Genomic DNA, 14,436 nt, shown 5'->3' with positions numbered 1-14,436 from the left:
TTTGTATTGCATTAAGTAGTAAAAAATAAGATGGTTAATGGATTCCAGATATAAATCGCTGCTAATGGAAATGTGCATCTGTGAGGAGAAATGTAATGCAGCGTAATGATGCTTGTAACCCTGTTGTGGCAGTGATTTCTCTACTGGTGATTGCCCTCTAGTCAGGAGCACATTAGCAGTGATGTAACAGAATGCTGCTTAGACAGTCAATACTGAGATTATTCCGTCCTGCCTCGAGGGTAATTTACTAAATGCAAGTTTCACAGCTGACCTCCAGAAGATTTCATAAGAGAAGGACAGAAATTCCTGGGGGCACAGCGAGAAGGATGCTGTATCCCTCATTTGCTTTGACATTGAACATGTTCTTATGCGGTGTCAGTTCAAACAAATGCAATTACCTTTTTTTTTTGCAACTCACCTCATCGGTCACCTTGAACCTCTTCAGCAAGGCCACAAATTTCTGCTTAAAGTTAGGTTGCTGCAACAGAAAAACAGAAAAAAACCCCACATGCAGTTACGAGAGAAGGATTAACAGAATAGAAGGGTACCAAGTCACAGTTAAATAAGCACGATAGCTCCACTCCAGGTAACTGTTCACTGGATTACATATTCAGAGCTGTTCTATGTAAAGGCCATTTTAGCCACTTCACTGGGTTCATTTACACGTCTGTCCACATTGTCTTAATGGCCTGAACAAGGAACACAGTGTGTGCTTTCCCTTAAAAGCTTGTAGAGAAGCAAACACAGGTTTTAAGCTATTCACAAAGTGACTGCTGAGCATGGAAAACTGCATACAGTGGAAAAGAAAGCTACTAACCCTAGTCATGGAAGTGGTTCGGATCATTTTCCTGCGGGCCTTCTTGGGCTTCCTGACCTCGTCGTCCTCATCGTAAAGATCCTGAAATAGAGAAATTATTAAAATCAATTTCTCTTATATTTTTATAAACAAAGAAAAAAAACCCTCTCTACTTCCTGAATAACATTTGATGTAGACTTCTTTTGTTTATATGGGAGATTTTATTTCTTGGTGTATGTACTATACATTTGTCTGGATCTAAACATTCTCTGGCACGAACCTGGCCGTGAACTGCGTCATCACTGGCTTCTTGCTCTGACGAATAGCTGTCGTCATCGTCCTCAGAATAGTTATCCATATCTGGGGAGCGGTCTGAGGTACGCCAACCACACACACACACACACACACACACAAACAAACACATTGAGGTATAAGTCTAGAGGAATATATCTAGGCTAACATTAGCAGCATTACACCAAAAAGGTTAAAATTTAAAGTTTTGAAAAGACACATCTTTTCTAAAAGTTCAAAAGACAGAGATACAAAGTGTGAAACAATAATCCAAGATGACTGCAATATCTAATAAAACAATGGTTCTGGTTCTAAAAATTGTTCTGGTCAGGAATTTATTAAGTGAAACCTCCTAAACTTAATGTTTAACATGGTTTTCTTCACTAAATATTCTTCTTACCCTGCCAGTGCAAAGCATAATGTCTTACACATACCAAACTGCATAATACTAATAAGATGTAAATCAGGCTGTTATTAAATGTTTAGTCCATTTTTCACACATATCAGGGTGAGGCCAAAGGCAGTTTTACATTTTGTGCGGGGAAGGTTTTTCAGTTTTCTGCCTAATGTTCTTCTGTTTGTTAATGTTAGAGTTTGTATTGTTGATTGTTATTTATGCTTAGAAATATTTAACCATAGATGCTTAGAGGTGTATAATCAATTGTGTAGTGATAAGTTGTGTGATCTTTAACAGGCTACAGAGGCTTGGTGTGCATTCCACACTAGAATGCACACCTACATCCTGGGAGCACGGGAAGAGGTCGCATCTTGTTTTAATTGTTTTATGGTAGGATTAACGTAGCTACGTCTGTTCTAGTCTAAGTGCTTTTCTGTTTAGATGAACTGCTGGACTTCCTCACCGGGGGGGGGTCTAGTCTACCCTCTTCCTGACCAAGGATGTTTGACCCTTTGATCAGCAACACACACACACACACACACACACACACACACACACACACACACACACACACACACACACACACACACACACACACACACAGGCAAGGTACTCTTTGTTTGTATGTAGACGTCGTATGTTAATGAACCTATGCATATTCATGTAACCTCAATAAAAGGACAGTGTTACGGGAGGACGGACGAGAGCAACTGGGGCCAAGCGAAGGAACGGCGTTTGTCCGGTTCTCTCCCGTGCACGAGTAACATGAAGCTTGCCTACTTCGTGTCTTGCTTTGCGGTGTAATTATATTGCCTTCAACGTTCCAGCGAATAGGTTTATGCTACAAACCCATCAGTTAATAGTAGACTGTTTCGGCTACAGGACAAGAATAATGGGCAAAATATATGAGAATACAAAAATGCACGGAAAAGCTCTTTTTGTTTAGTTTTCAGGTCTAATGGTTAATAAATTCTGTGTCATCTGAACTGGACATCATTTTAAAGAGGCAGTTTGTTAGTTTGACAGCTGAGGGCAAATCAGGTGATGGAATATCTTTACTTTTTATTTTTTTGGTAAATGTTAATGCAGACTTCCTTTTGCCCGTCAAACATCCTGTTCTGCGTTCCTAGGTGGGATGGATGCTATTAAAGATCACTGCAGAGGAGAGAAAGGCAAACATCTTTTCTTCCCTCAGAGTGACACCAGTTTAATACTTGGTGCATGAGCTCATCTGTTATGTTAGAGCGGCCTCCCTAATAACATCCAGAACAGCGACGGATCAGCACAGCGGGATAAAAGCACGGAGTCCGAATAGGGCCCAGTATTTCTCCTCAGTCCAGAATTAGAGTTGTGTAAGGTAATAGGCCCTACATCTGTTCAACTCTCAAATCAACATTACAACCATAGCTAAAGAGAATAACATATCCTTGGCCACAGCACAGCCTGGGATTAATAGAGTTTATTCTGTCCTCAGTTGGGAAATAGGAGCCATGTGGAAGGAGGGAAGAAAGAGGCCTGAGTAGGGTGAGCTGGCTAAAATTACAAGCAGAACTTGGCTGGGCAGCATGGGTGCAGGCCTGTCTAACAGACCCAACACAGGCAGGTGAGAGATTGCTGTGCCCACCTGAGGTTTTGGTCTTGCGGCCAGCCTGGCCGCTACCATCCTCGTGGTCGATGGGCTGGCTGGAAAGAGAGTACACGCTGATCTCCGCCACACGCACTGGCGCCTCCTTTACGTTGCTATGGAGACCCAGAATCTGTCCTCCGTCTGTTGGGTGTTGCATCACCTGGACATAGTTCAACATTGAGGCCAGGAATAATTTTTTAGAATCCATTCAAATGACAGGCTGAAAATTGAGGTATAAAAACCCCCACTTTAGTCCTTTTTTGTCCCTCACTGAAAAGTTCCTTATACCTTTCTTTTTTTAACGTTTTTGCTGAGACTTCATGACTTCGATACTTGCTATGCATACGCTGGAGCAGGAGGGATCAAATATTGAAAATACAAACATTTTTCGCAGCAGACAATCAGGATGGAAGAATTTGTCTCTTTACAGAGCAGATAACGATCCCACAGAGATCAAAATGGCTTCTGCCACACTGCTTTACACCAACTGACTACAAGCAGACAGCTATGCTACCTCTAAATAAATCTTCATTAGCACAAAAACTGAATGTCTAGAGGAGCCAAGCCAATTTGTGCATATCACCCAGACAAACAGAATAACACAGTTTACATAAACTGTTTTGAATCAGATGAGAAGGAATGAGCTTTCGTTCCGAGCTCCATCTGTGGGGTGCTTTCAATATTTCACTTGATGAATTGCTGTACAGAGAGTGGGCTCATTTTGCTCAAACGCTGACAGGGGTGCACTTTGAATGTTCCATTCAAAGTCCAATAAGCGACTTCCTCCTACACAATGCTTCGATAGTTTCAGAATGAGGGCACAAGAGGGTTTACGCCACAGCAGATGACAACGCAATTACCCAACAGCATCCAATAATGGCCTATCTAGCTTTATTCATAGAGGTCTGGGAGTTGCTTCATTGCAGCAAGCACCAACAGCACAACAGCTGAGTGGTATTTTAAAATACAATAATGCATTAGTCTGTCCATCAATTGCCGTCCTGGGGCTCCTGCTGGAAAATAACTTTGGAGAGGCACATCAGGAGTTGTAATGAGAACTGTCACCTTTTTCTTTCTACAGATAAATGTAGAACTCAATAATTATGTCTAAACCTAATGGCAGTCTTGAAGACGCCCCCCACCACCACCACCACCAAAAAAAACAAAACAAACCAAAACAAAACAAACACCCCAACCATGGAGCACACTCGGCTTTGTACAGTTTTGAGGGGATGACAGTTATTGATCAGTGATCTTTGCTTGTTTGCAGAGAGTGAATACAGTGGAACGACTGCAGCAAAGTTTCAACGTCTGATATCAACACTGATAACAGAAAAACAAATACGGCCGTTTTGAAAGTCAAATATAGCAGTTTGATGGCCGAAGATACGTGCAGGATCCAGCTGAGCACTGTACTCACATTAAAGGACTGTAATCAAGACAAAAAAAAAATATTCCACTTCAAACAAACATCCAGCTCTCACTCAGGTGTTTCTGCACAGCATGCCTGACTGCACTGTTTTTATACAAGTGCATATGAAGGCAGATCCAGATGGTTCATAATCTCATACGGCAATATGTGTGATGACTGAGTCATCTGAGAAAAAAAAAAACGTGCATCACAGGAGGGCCTCTCTCTCTGGCAACCAAGACATGATAAACAGAAGCAAATAGCCATGTCAATCACTGTGAAAGAAGAATGCCATCGCAGGCTCCAAGCAAAATGAAATGTTCCTCAAGAACAGCTTACAATGAAACAAAAGTAAGTGAGTGAAATAGCTGCCTTAGTTAAGGCACTGTGCAGTACCTCTGCCATATTGATAACTCCCACAGCCAAAGTCTTGTAGCCCAGGATGGTTCGGTTCTTGTAACGTTTCCTCCTCTGCAGCATAATCTGCAGCCTATTGGCATCCCGCTTCAGAAAATGGGGGTACTGAAAATAAGACAAATCAAGTAAGACAAGCAAAATAATAAATTCATTATGTCCTGTAAAACGTAAGAGCTTTTGCTGCATACTTATAAAATAAAACAGTTCTGACTGTTTTTACTTCCAGGCAGTATTTTATCCTGATCTGACAAATGTTTAGATGCCCCACAGATAACTGCCATCAAACGCAGTATATACTGTGGCAACAGGCATATTATTAGTCATCAGATACATCTGGTATTTTACCAACCACTGTGCTCCTTGGACTGCCATTGAAGAATTTAAATTTTCACAACTAGAGCCCATAAATGCATTTATGAGAAAAATGCGTCACTTTTTTCTCAACCTTTTAGGATGTACTTGCCTCCCTCGGAAGTCACACTGTCCCAGATCTTTACATGTCATCTCCATCTTACCAGCATCAAGCCTTCACTCAACATCACTGTATTTTCACCCAGTTCTTACTCTTCTGAACTTGTGCATTTTTATCTTTTATACAACTTTATAAAACTCGTTCACTTAATTTTTTCACCTCTGTAAACTGCATTCTACTATTGCAGTCTACAAATGCCTTAAAAATGTCAATGAGAACAACACAGGAGATGCTGCAGAACGTCGATCTATAAATGGGGTAGACAACAGATTCCACACGCTCTTGCTCCTCAAGTAACCGCCATATTTGTGTGAGAATTCACAGTATAATGTCAGAGCGCTTGCCTGCAGTGAGAATGTGAGCTCCAGATCTGTCTCCATCAGTCCACTGGGTGGGAGGACATACTCGTTTGATCTCAGAAGACGCTTAGAACCCTGTAGGAGACAAAGCAAAGCAAAATGTCACAAAAATGCTAGACAAAAACTCATCACACCCAGGGACTTCCAGGAGTGACTTACTCTTACTTGAAAACACCATAAGCCTGTTCTAAAAATAAAAATGACAGTGTTTGCTGTTGAAACTGGGAACTGTTACACTCCCAAGCCCTCTTGCGGCGCGACTGTCTGTTCTGTGTTGCGGGGGATCCTTTCCGGAGCTGAGAGAAATTGGTGGAAATTTGAAACACCTGGTCAGTGTTCGGCACAGCTATTTAAACACTGCTTTCCTGTGGACATGTGCTGGGGGCTTTGCCTCGCAGCCCTTCTTCATTGCTTAAAACCACAGCTAGAGTTACAGTCGTGGCCGGTGAGACGATCACGACCGGGATGTTCCAATGTGACACTGGGAAGGACTAGTGGTCCAATCCCGGCTCAAAAAATATATATCAGGTAATGCTGACAACAGACTGATCAAAACCATTCAATTTGTTTTTTGTTTGCAGCCACACATTAGAAGCAGCGCACAAGTTCCTAGCAGGAGAGCTAACAGCATGTAGGAGGCAACAGCTTTTCTTTATTTGTTTGCATAGTTTATGATCAACAGCAGTTATGTGAGTTGATAAAAGCTCTGTTGATGACGACGACGTCTTTTCTGTCTGTTTTGCTGTCAGTGTTTAACTTGTTTGGAAGGCTTTGTTTTTTCTGTAACATGACATGTCCTCAACTTGACTGTTGCTTTACAGCTACACTACATAAGTAATGCACATGTGAAGTCGTGCACCCACAGTGAAACTGCGAGGATACAGAATTGGAACTAGTAAGACCATAAATGGCGCAATGAACCGAAATGAGACTTCTGCAAATAAATTAGGTGAAGGACCACAGTGTTTTATTTTAACACCGGTATTGGACAGGTACTTGGTACTGGCAGATATCCAATACCAAGGCTGAAAGCGCTTGTTTGCTTTTCATCAGGGCAAACAAATAACAGTTAAAAAAAAGAAAAGAATCACATACATGAAATCATTAGATGCTACTTGGTTGATAAATTGACTAAAAATCCTTGACACAAAAATCAATGAAGTAAAAAAACAAAAAAAAATCCCAACAAATCACATATTTTGTGTTTTTTCTTAACCGGTTATCAATGCAGACAACAGGGAGTGAGTGTGCATACCCTATTTTAGTACCAGCCTCCTTCACATTCACACATTTATGCAGATTCGCGCCTTGTGGTAGCCTAGTACAAACAGTCCTCAACTCCTTTGCTTCTACTAGGATAAGTTAAATAGCTTGTGCTAATATATTTAAAACAGTAACTCTCTAATCAAAAGCCTGCTATACTCAACATATTGGAAACAGCTGTGAGTATTCTTAATCATACTTTGAGTGCGATCTCTAGTTCACGCAGAACTAAGAGCGTAACACTAAGAAAGTTATTAGTATAAATACATTCACACAGCTATTGTATTACACTTTTTACTTCCACTGATATTCAAGCTACTACTCAAAACCAAAATTAGCTTCATTACCTAATGCTTTCTATTCTTGTAGAGAATTGTCTGTTAAGCCGGTTGAGAAAGTCTCATCACCTAAGCTAGTACTGGGTTCTGGCACAATGATATGGTGACCTAACATTCTCGGGGGATTTAAATGGCACAGGCTGAACGCCGCCTCTTCCCTAAGTGTAACTGTAAAGACAGCAACACACAGCGTGTCCTCAGATGACCTGTCTCAGCCCTCAGCAGTTCCTTAGATTTCTGTGATATGCCTTGGATTAAAGCCTCTCGTGTTTCTTGCCAAATTACAGATTTCCACAACTAAGCGTCTTTTTCTCCCTCTTATAAACTTAAAATTGGGAACTAAAGTGTGATTATGAGGAAATAAATAGCATGTCAAGCCTTTGGCTCCTGATGTTTTGCCAGAGTAGCAGTGCTGTGTCATCCCATTGACAGCTACAAAAATGTCATGAACACTCAAAGCTTAGTTCAGGTATGTGCTCTATCTGATGATAGAATTAAATAAGACTTGGTGAGCAGTATGGAGTAGTGAGGATATCCAGTGTCTCTCTTAATACCCAGGAGAGAAACTCATGGAATAGTCCCACGCAGTGGGTACGACATTGGATCTGACTGTTGCAAGAGCTGCCAAATCATGTAACAGATACCAAATAAAATAGTTGAATGTGTGCTGAGGAATCATCACAAGACACCAGAGGGGTCACTTTACACTGCAATATACTTCAGATGAGATGGCTTGTAAAATCTTGTTCTAAGTGATAATGCGTGGATCTGTCTGTATGTCCTTGTGATTAAGTGGCTTCCTTTTCAAGACATTCTTTGGCAAATTGTACAAATTAAGCTAAACCAGACCTAGCTTTGTCACAGATTCTATTTGCAGCTTTTAAGCATAAAACTTATAGGCACTGTAGACGCTGAAGTAGTTTGCAGCTGATTGTAAAGCAGGTGAAATGACAATTAGCACCTCCGGATCTGATACCACTGCCCTTAGTTACAAAAGGGTGGAATGCCTGCCATATGTTGGGAAAGAGTAGTTGCCTCAAGTCAAGTAGTAAAAGTAATTCACGAGTTTTGTTCACAAGTGGGAAAGAATAGAGTAAGAGACTGACAGAGGAATCTGCAGGTGCTGTAACAGCGAAGATAGAGCTGAGCCTAAAACTCACAGTTTAACAGATGAACTATGGAAACATCCTCTCACATAGTCACAACCTGTTAGTAGTGAGAAAGTACCAAGGTTTTAGTACAAGCAGCAGTAACTAGGTTTCTACAAAGAACCTACTTTGACTGTTTCCCTGGCAACCCAGGAAAAAAAAGAGTAATTAGATGATCGGACTGTTCGTTCATCGTTTTAAAGTTTTAGCAATATAATGGTGCAGATATGTATCACCACAACACACACATGCATACACACATATATTGCATTATACACACTTAAAGCCTTTTGCTATGTTTCTAGTACTGAGCAATCATGTGAAAATAAAGGGTAATAAACTATTTTTCTATGACACAATGTGGGATGGCAGTAGGAAAATCACTTATGTAAGTGTTTAACATATTTAATATGACATTGCCCCGGGGTACAAGAACTCTTTTTCTTTTTTTAGCTTCATAAAATAATTGTTAAGCACTCCACTGTGTCCACATCCAGAACTGGTTTAAGTACTTCTATGTCTTTAAAACTCAATGCAGCAAGAACACAATGCAATGTTCTAGCTTAACTCACAAAAGGCGATAGAGAACAATGTGCATTTAAAAAGCAGAAGGTGAGACACAAAACTTTAAAGGACTGAGGGTTTAAGGATGTTAACCGTTGCTGACTCTTAACAATCATTCATTTCTTTTTCTATCTAACCTAATGGCACGATATGCTCCAGAGAGGAACGTGCTGCCAGTGCCTCGACAGTACCTGCAGCTTTTGTTAAGTATGGATATATTTATATAAAACATTAAGGTCAAATCTCTGTCCAAGTCTGACCTTGTCACTAACTTGAGCTCTATAAAGAGGCCTTATATGCACCCTCATGCTTACTGGCTAGTACAATGAATCAAGGCACAAAAGCAGAACACTCTGAAACTGCATGACATGCATTAACAATACAGAGCCTTGGCAAGGAAAGCTTGTACTGAATGTCCTTTGGCCCTCCCTTTCTCTCATCCTCGCTCCCCTGCTGCACACTTTGACTGTCTTTCTGGGGCCAGATGGGCTATGTTACAGACCTTCTCCCAAGCTTTACAAGCCTGTGAAAACAAGTTCAACTATACAGTCTCAAGGTTTCCTTTTTAGACATTTTCAATTCCCTTAATTGGACCCCCATCCCTTTTTTTGTTGCAGTAATGAGAAGGATTAAGGGTAGGGATGAGAGCTCAATGTGAAATTGTATTAAATAGATTTTAAAGGTTTTGAGGCTTCTGCCTTTACCCAACACAGTGTAAGTCAAACATGCACAAACACATAACTGGATCATATCTAAGTATACTGCAAATGGAAGTGCTTTGGACAACAACTTGCACTAAAATGAGAATTGAATGATGTTCTCCTATCATAATCCAGATGACACTGAGGCCTGCCCACAGCCTCAGTCAATTGTACACAAAAGACAGGAAAAAATTTGGGATCATGGAGTACATACGTAGAAGCAACATATGGAAAAATATGTATTACACGTAGCTACTTGAAAAGAGCCAGAAAAAAAAACAAAAACAACTTTTTGCAGACTAAAATGCAACGTCATCATTCTTTCTGCTTCAGTTTAAGCAGACGATCCAAATGTCTTTACATGAGCTCTGTGCGTGCATGCAGACCACTTAACCTAATGAGGCCCAGAGAAAGAATAGAGAAGGCCACGGACCATGCTGCAGAGACAACCCGATGACATGCAGTAATGAAGCTTTGTCATTTACTGACTGAAAACAAAGCCGTTCCTTTCCTCTGTCATCCTCCCCGACTGTCTCTTTTATACCCTCAATGTCTCTGTTCTCTCTAACCAAACCTGCTAGAAATTGCATTTAATGCTCCAGTTCCAGAGCCATCGTGAACAGAGCTTTGCTCTGCTGTCCTCCGGGCGGCTCAGCAGAAATGGAGAGATTTCACGCTCTGGAGACGGTGTAGCTCATGGATCAAGCCACATGTGGTTGCTTTCTTTCTCCTTCAGGATGACAGTAAAGAGAGGATGATTTGTTCCTTCTAGAACAGAATTGTCCAGTCCAGTACTACATAGACAAATTTTCAATTAAATACATATATATTAAAAAAAAGGGGGGGTACTTTTGAGAATGGGATTTAAAAAAAAAAAAAAAAGGTCAAATAACGAAGAGTGGATTTTTTTTTTAAATAAAGTGTCTTTTATTTATATATAAATATATATTAGGGGTGCAACGATATTCGTATTGATATTGAACCGTTCGATACAGTGCTTTCGGTTCGGTACGCATATGTATCGAACAATACAACATTTGTAATTTATTTTATCAATTTTCCTTCTGACTATGCTGTCTGTGTTGAGCGCTCAGTGAATCTGCGTTCGACTACTCCGCCTAGGCTGCACTGTCCAGCGCAGATCCACTGAGCGCTCAACACAGACAGCATAGTCAGAAGGAAGAGCGCAGGGCAAGCTAGCGAGACAGAAGTTAAGCTCTACTTGCAACAGGCAAATTGACCCTCATTCAGATCTGGCGTTTGGAATTATTTTGGTTTTCATGTGACGTATGACCCTGAAGGTAAGCGAGTCATGGACTAAAGTAAAACAGTATGTTGGATGTGCCATGCAATGCTCAATTACATTGGTGTGAACTAGTGTGTTAGCGCAGTTAGCTTGTTAACGTGTTGGCCGTCTAGCCCCATGCACGGAGCGATCGGCGGTAGCTCGTTAACGGAGATTTGCCGTGTTGTGGCGTTAAGGTCATTTCAACGAGATTAACCTGAATGCACTAGTGGGAACACAACGAATATGACTGCACATTTACGCCGACATCATCCTAGTGCAAAGACAAGTGGAAGCAGACAAAAAAAAGCAAGCATGATACTAACTTTAGCCGAGTCATTTAGACAGCTGTTAGCACATGATTCTCCTTATGCTGCTGAGAATATAGCCCAGAAGAAGCGGATAGTATAGCTTTTATTTTGGAAAGAGACATTTCTCTGTAATAAACTCTCTTTTCCAAAGATGAGTGATTCCTCAATCAGATACAGGGCTTGCAATATCGCTAGCCCGACGATTTTTTCAGTCGGGCTACCAAAATCTATCTCTTCCCTGCCCGTCGGGCTATTGTAGGAAAAATATATGTCAATGCTTTTGCATTCTTTCAGAAATGTAGCTGGGTAATTATGTCATTGGCATCGGTGAGCCACTGTCAATATGTGACATATTGAAGTCGCGTTTGAATTTGCGCTTGTTTTTTTGCTTTCACTTTGCAATCGTGCGAACTGTGTATAGAGAGCGACAGCACTGATTGGTGAGTGATGATAATTTGCGCACCAATTCCTCTGACATCGTCTTATTAATCGTTAGCTTACTATGCAAACATGACAAGTGAAATCTCCCGCAGCAAGCTTAAACATGTGAGAGGTTGATCGCGCAGAGAATCGCTGAGCTTATGTGAGTGCGTGTGTAAAAGCATTTCAGTTCTGCTGAGCCAAATAAGACAGGTCAGGGTGAAGAAGTGACAGCCAAAGAAAAGCTTACCACAAAACGGAGAAGTTATGACAAATCAGACTATAAGGCAAAAAGAAAGTGCAGCTTTATGGTTTCATGGACAAAAGAATTTCTGTGGCTGCGATATGACGAGCTAAATAACCAGGGCTGCACATAAGTGGTCCGCAGGTGCGCATTCGCTGTCAAAATAAAAAACACGCACAAGGGTTAGGGTTAAATTTAAAAACTGTACTTTTGAGTTAAAATATATATTTATAATTTTAATAAATGACAAATTAAAAATGCATGAACATTTTTTTGTATCGAAAAAATATCGAACCGTGACACCAAAGTATCGAACCGAACCGTGAATTTTGTGTATCGTTGCACCCCTTATATATATATATATATATATATATATATATATATATATATATATATATATATATATATATAAATCATACATTTAACTGGAAATAGTAAAAAAAACATGACAGTACAACTTTGTACTTTAATCTCCATGTAAACCCAGGCTTCATCATGTTAAGTGAGGTCTCTGTTGATGCAATTTGGTCTAAAAACCAAACAAACACTTGTTCATATTCATATATTTTAGGGGTCGTTGTTTTGACAGAGAATTAATTTGTTTAAAAAAAACTGTCCAAAACACTCAGCTTTTTTAAACCTGACATTAAAATCACACACAAAGTAACCTCCATACAATATATTGAACGGAAATGTTGAATAACACCGAGATTAGGCGAGGCGTGCATGCACAAGCAATCAATGAAAGATACACAATCCGTCTTAAGGTGCTAATGCTACTGCTTAGCATGGTAATGCCAGTCTGCCATTTAAGGAACCTGAGAGCACGTGACTCACCACAGCTTCCTGTTCACCTAGGGAGGTTTTTTCTTTTTAATCAACCAGCAGGATTACTAGCTTGTCTTCTCAGTGTCTAGGCTTTGCAATTACATTCAACAGCATCAAGTAAAGAGGAAGCAGTGAAGCACAGACTCCAGATGGTGACACACCGCGATCTTACAACTGAGCCTGTTATTCCAATCACACTAGGGAGATTAACCCACCCACCTGTATTTTGACAGCTATAGACAGAGAGTTCAGCTCTTTATCCAGTTCTTTGAGGACGACCAGCTTTTTCAGTGTGAGGGTGCAAAGCCTGTGGAAAAGAAAACAACAGAGGTTGAGAAAAAGACCCGAGTAAAGGCACAAGTACAAGAGCACCTTCATTACTTGATGAGGAATCTCAGTGTTCAAGGCTACTTCTATTCAGCTTTGTGTCCCCTTAGGGAAAAATCTATGGCCTTTTTGTAAACAGATGATACACAAAAGTACTGCTGCTTTACAATTCATACTGTCTGGTTAATGGGCAAATTCCTTCTAAAAGATGGCATAGCACAGATGCTTTGACAAGCCACAAAGTACCATTAGTGAAGCCTGCAAATGCTGTTTGAGCATGATAATACACATTAAAATGCTGAGCAGAGAGGCTTATGGGATTCACTGCCGTGTTTATGATTAAATAAGATGAGGAAAAATTTGTTTTTTTTGGGGGTTTTTTTAAGTGGGAGCTGTTAAGCTGTGATCCAGGATGGGTGAAATACAACGAAGCAATCAAACACAGTAACACATAATGTTTAATCAGGAAAAAAAACCCCACACAAACACACACAAAGAAAATGCACACAAACACACACACAAAATCCCTTTCCTCTTTCACGGCTATACAACTATTTCACAATTCTGCTTCCTTTCACCCACACCAGCTCCCCCCCAAGGAAACTTCCCTCTGCAGTGAGATACTCCACAAAAAAGTCAACAACTCTTAGGCCAAGTTTACTAAACTTCCTCCTGACCCACTTTTCCCACCAGCCCTGTTGGATTAAATTGTGATCAGCTTGAGCCAGAGATGCAGACAAGAAAGGAAAAACAAATCAATCACTCAATTTTTTTTTTCAAGAGCCACTTTGCTATACTCACTTCATCCAGGCACTTCCTGCTAGACGACTATGATTCACAAAGACTCATACTGTTCAATACAAAGAAAAATGCGGTGTTGCAGATGACAAAAATGGAGTGGTTGTTTATTATTCCATGCAGGAGGATGACGAACACTGTTTGTTTTTTTTGTTTTTGTGTCTTTACTGCTGCTAAAGGCTCAAAGATAGCTTTAAAAATTAAAATAACAGTTTAAAATAAGATTTTAAGAACAAATTGTATAATAACACTATAATTTATTATACGGCTTCAAATGAGATAAAGACCAATAAATTCCAAGGGAGGTTTTTCCAAGTGTCCCAAAATATTTATACACATTCAATTATGAATTAAAAAATATATCTGAACAGGTCAGGAACTCAGTGTTCCTGTGATGACTCTCTCTAGGCCCACTTAGTGATGACAGTCCACTTGGCTA

General features: G+C 40.3%; 1 protein-coding gene across 3 annotated transcripts in view; it reads right to left on the bottom strand.

The window, feature by feature from the left end:
- LOC146561355 (phosphofurin acidic cluster sorting protein 2-like) overlaps positions 1–14,436 on the bottom strand; it is a 46,437-nt gene that overhangs the window by 15,538 nt on the left and 16,463 nt on the right. For all 3 annotated transcript variants that reach the window (XM_085297374.1, XM_085297375.1, XM_085297376.1), the window contains exons 2-8: positions 13,092–13,179; positions 5,756–5,845; positions 4,919–5,044; positions 3,114–3,271; positions 1,077–1,173; positions 818–898; positions 419–478 (exon numbers count right to left, since the gene is read on the bottom strand). In XM_085297374.1, the coding sequence (XP_085153500.1) occupies positions 419–478; positions 818–898; positions 1,077–1,173; positions 3,114–3,271; positions 4,919–5,044; positions 5,756–5,845; positions 13,092–13,179 (700 nt within the window). The remainder of the gene's footprint in view (positions 1–418; positions 479–817; positions 899–1,076; positions 1,174–3,113; positions 3,272–4,918; positions 5,045–5,755; positions 5,846–13,091; positions 13,180–14,436) is intronic.

The sequence above is a fragment of the Mchenga conophoros genome, linkage group LG13 (assembly GCF_057382185.1).
Source record: "Mchenga conophoros isolate Kocher_MC1m ecotype Shallow Benthic linkage group LG13, M_conophoros_male_GT1.1, whole genome shotgun sequence".
Classification (NCBI taxonomy): domain Eukaryota; kingdom Metazoa; phylum Chordata; class Actinopteri; order Cichliformes; family Cichlidae; genus Mchenga; species Mchenga conophoros.
This window is presented reverse-complemented; position numbering and strand designations above follow the sequence as displayed.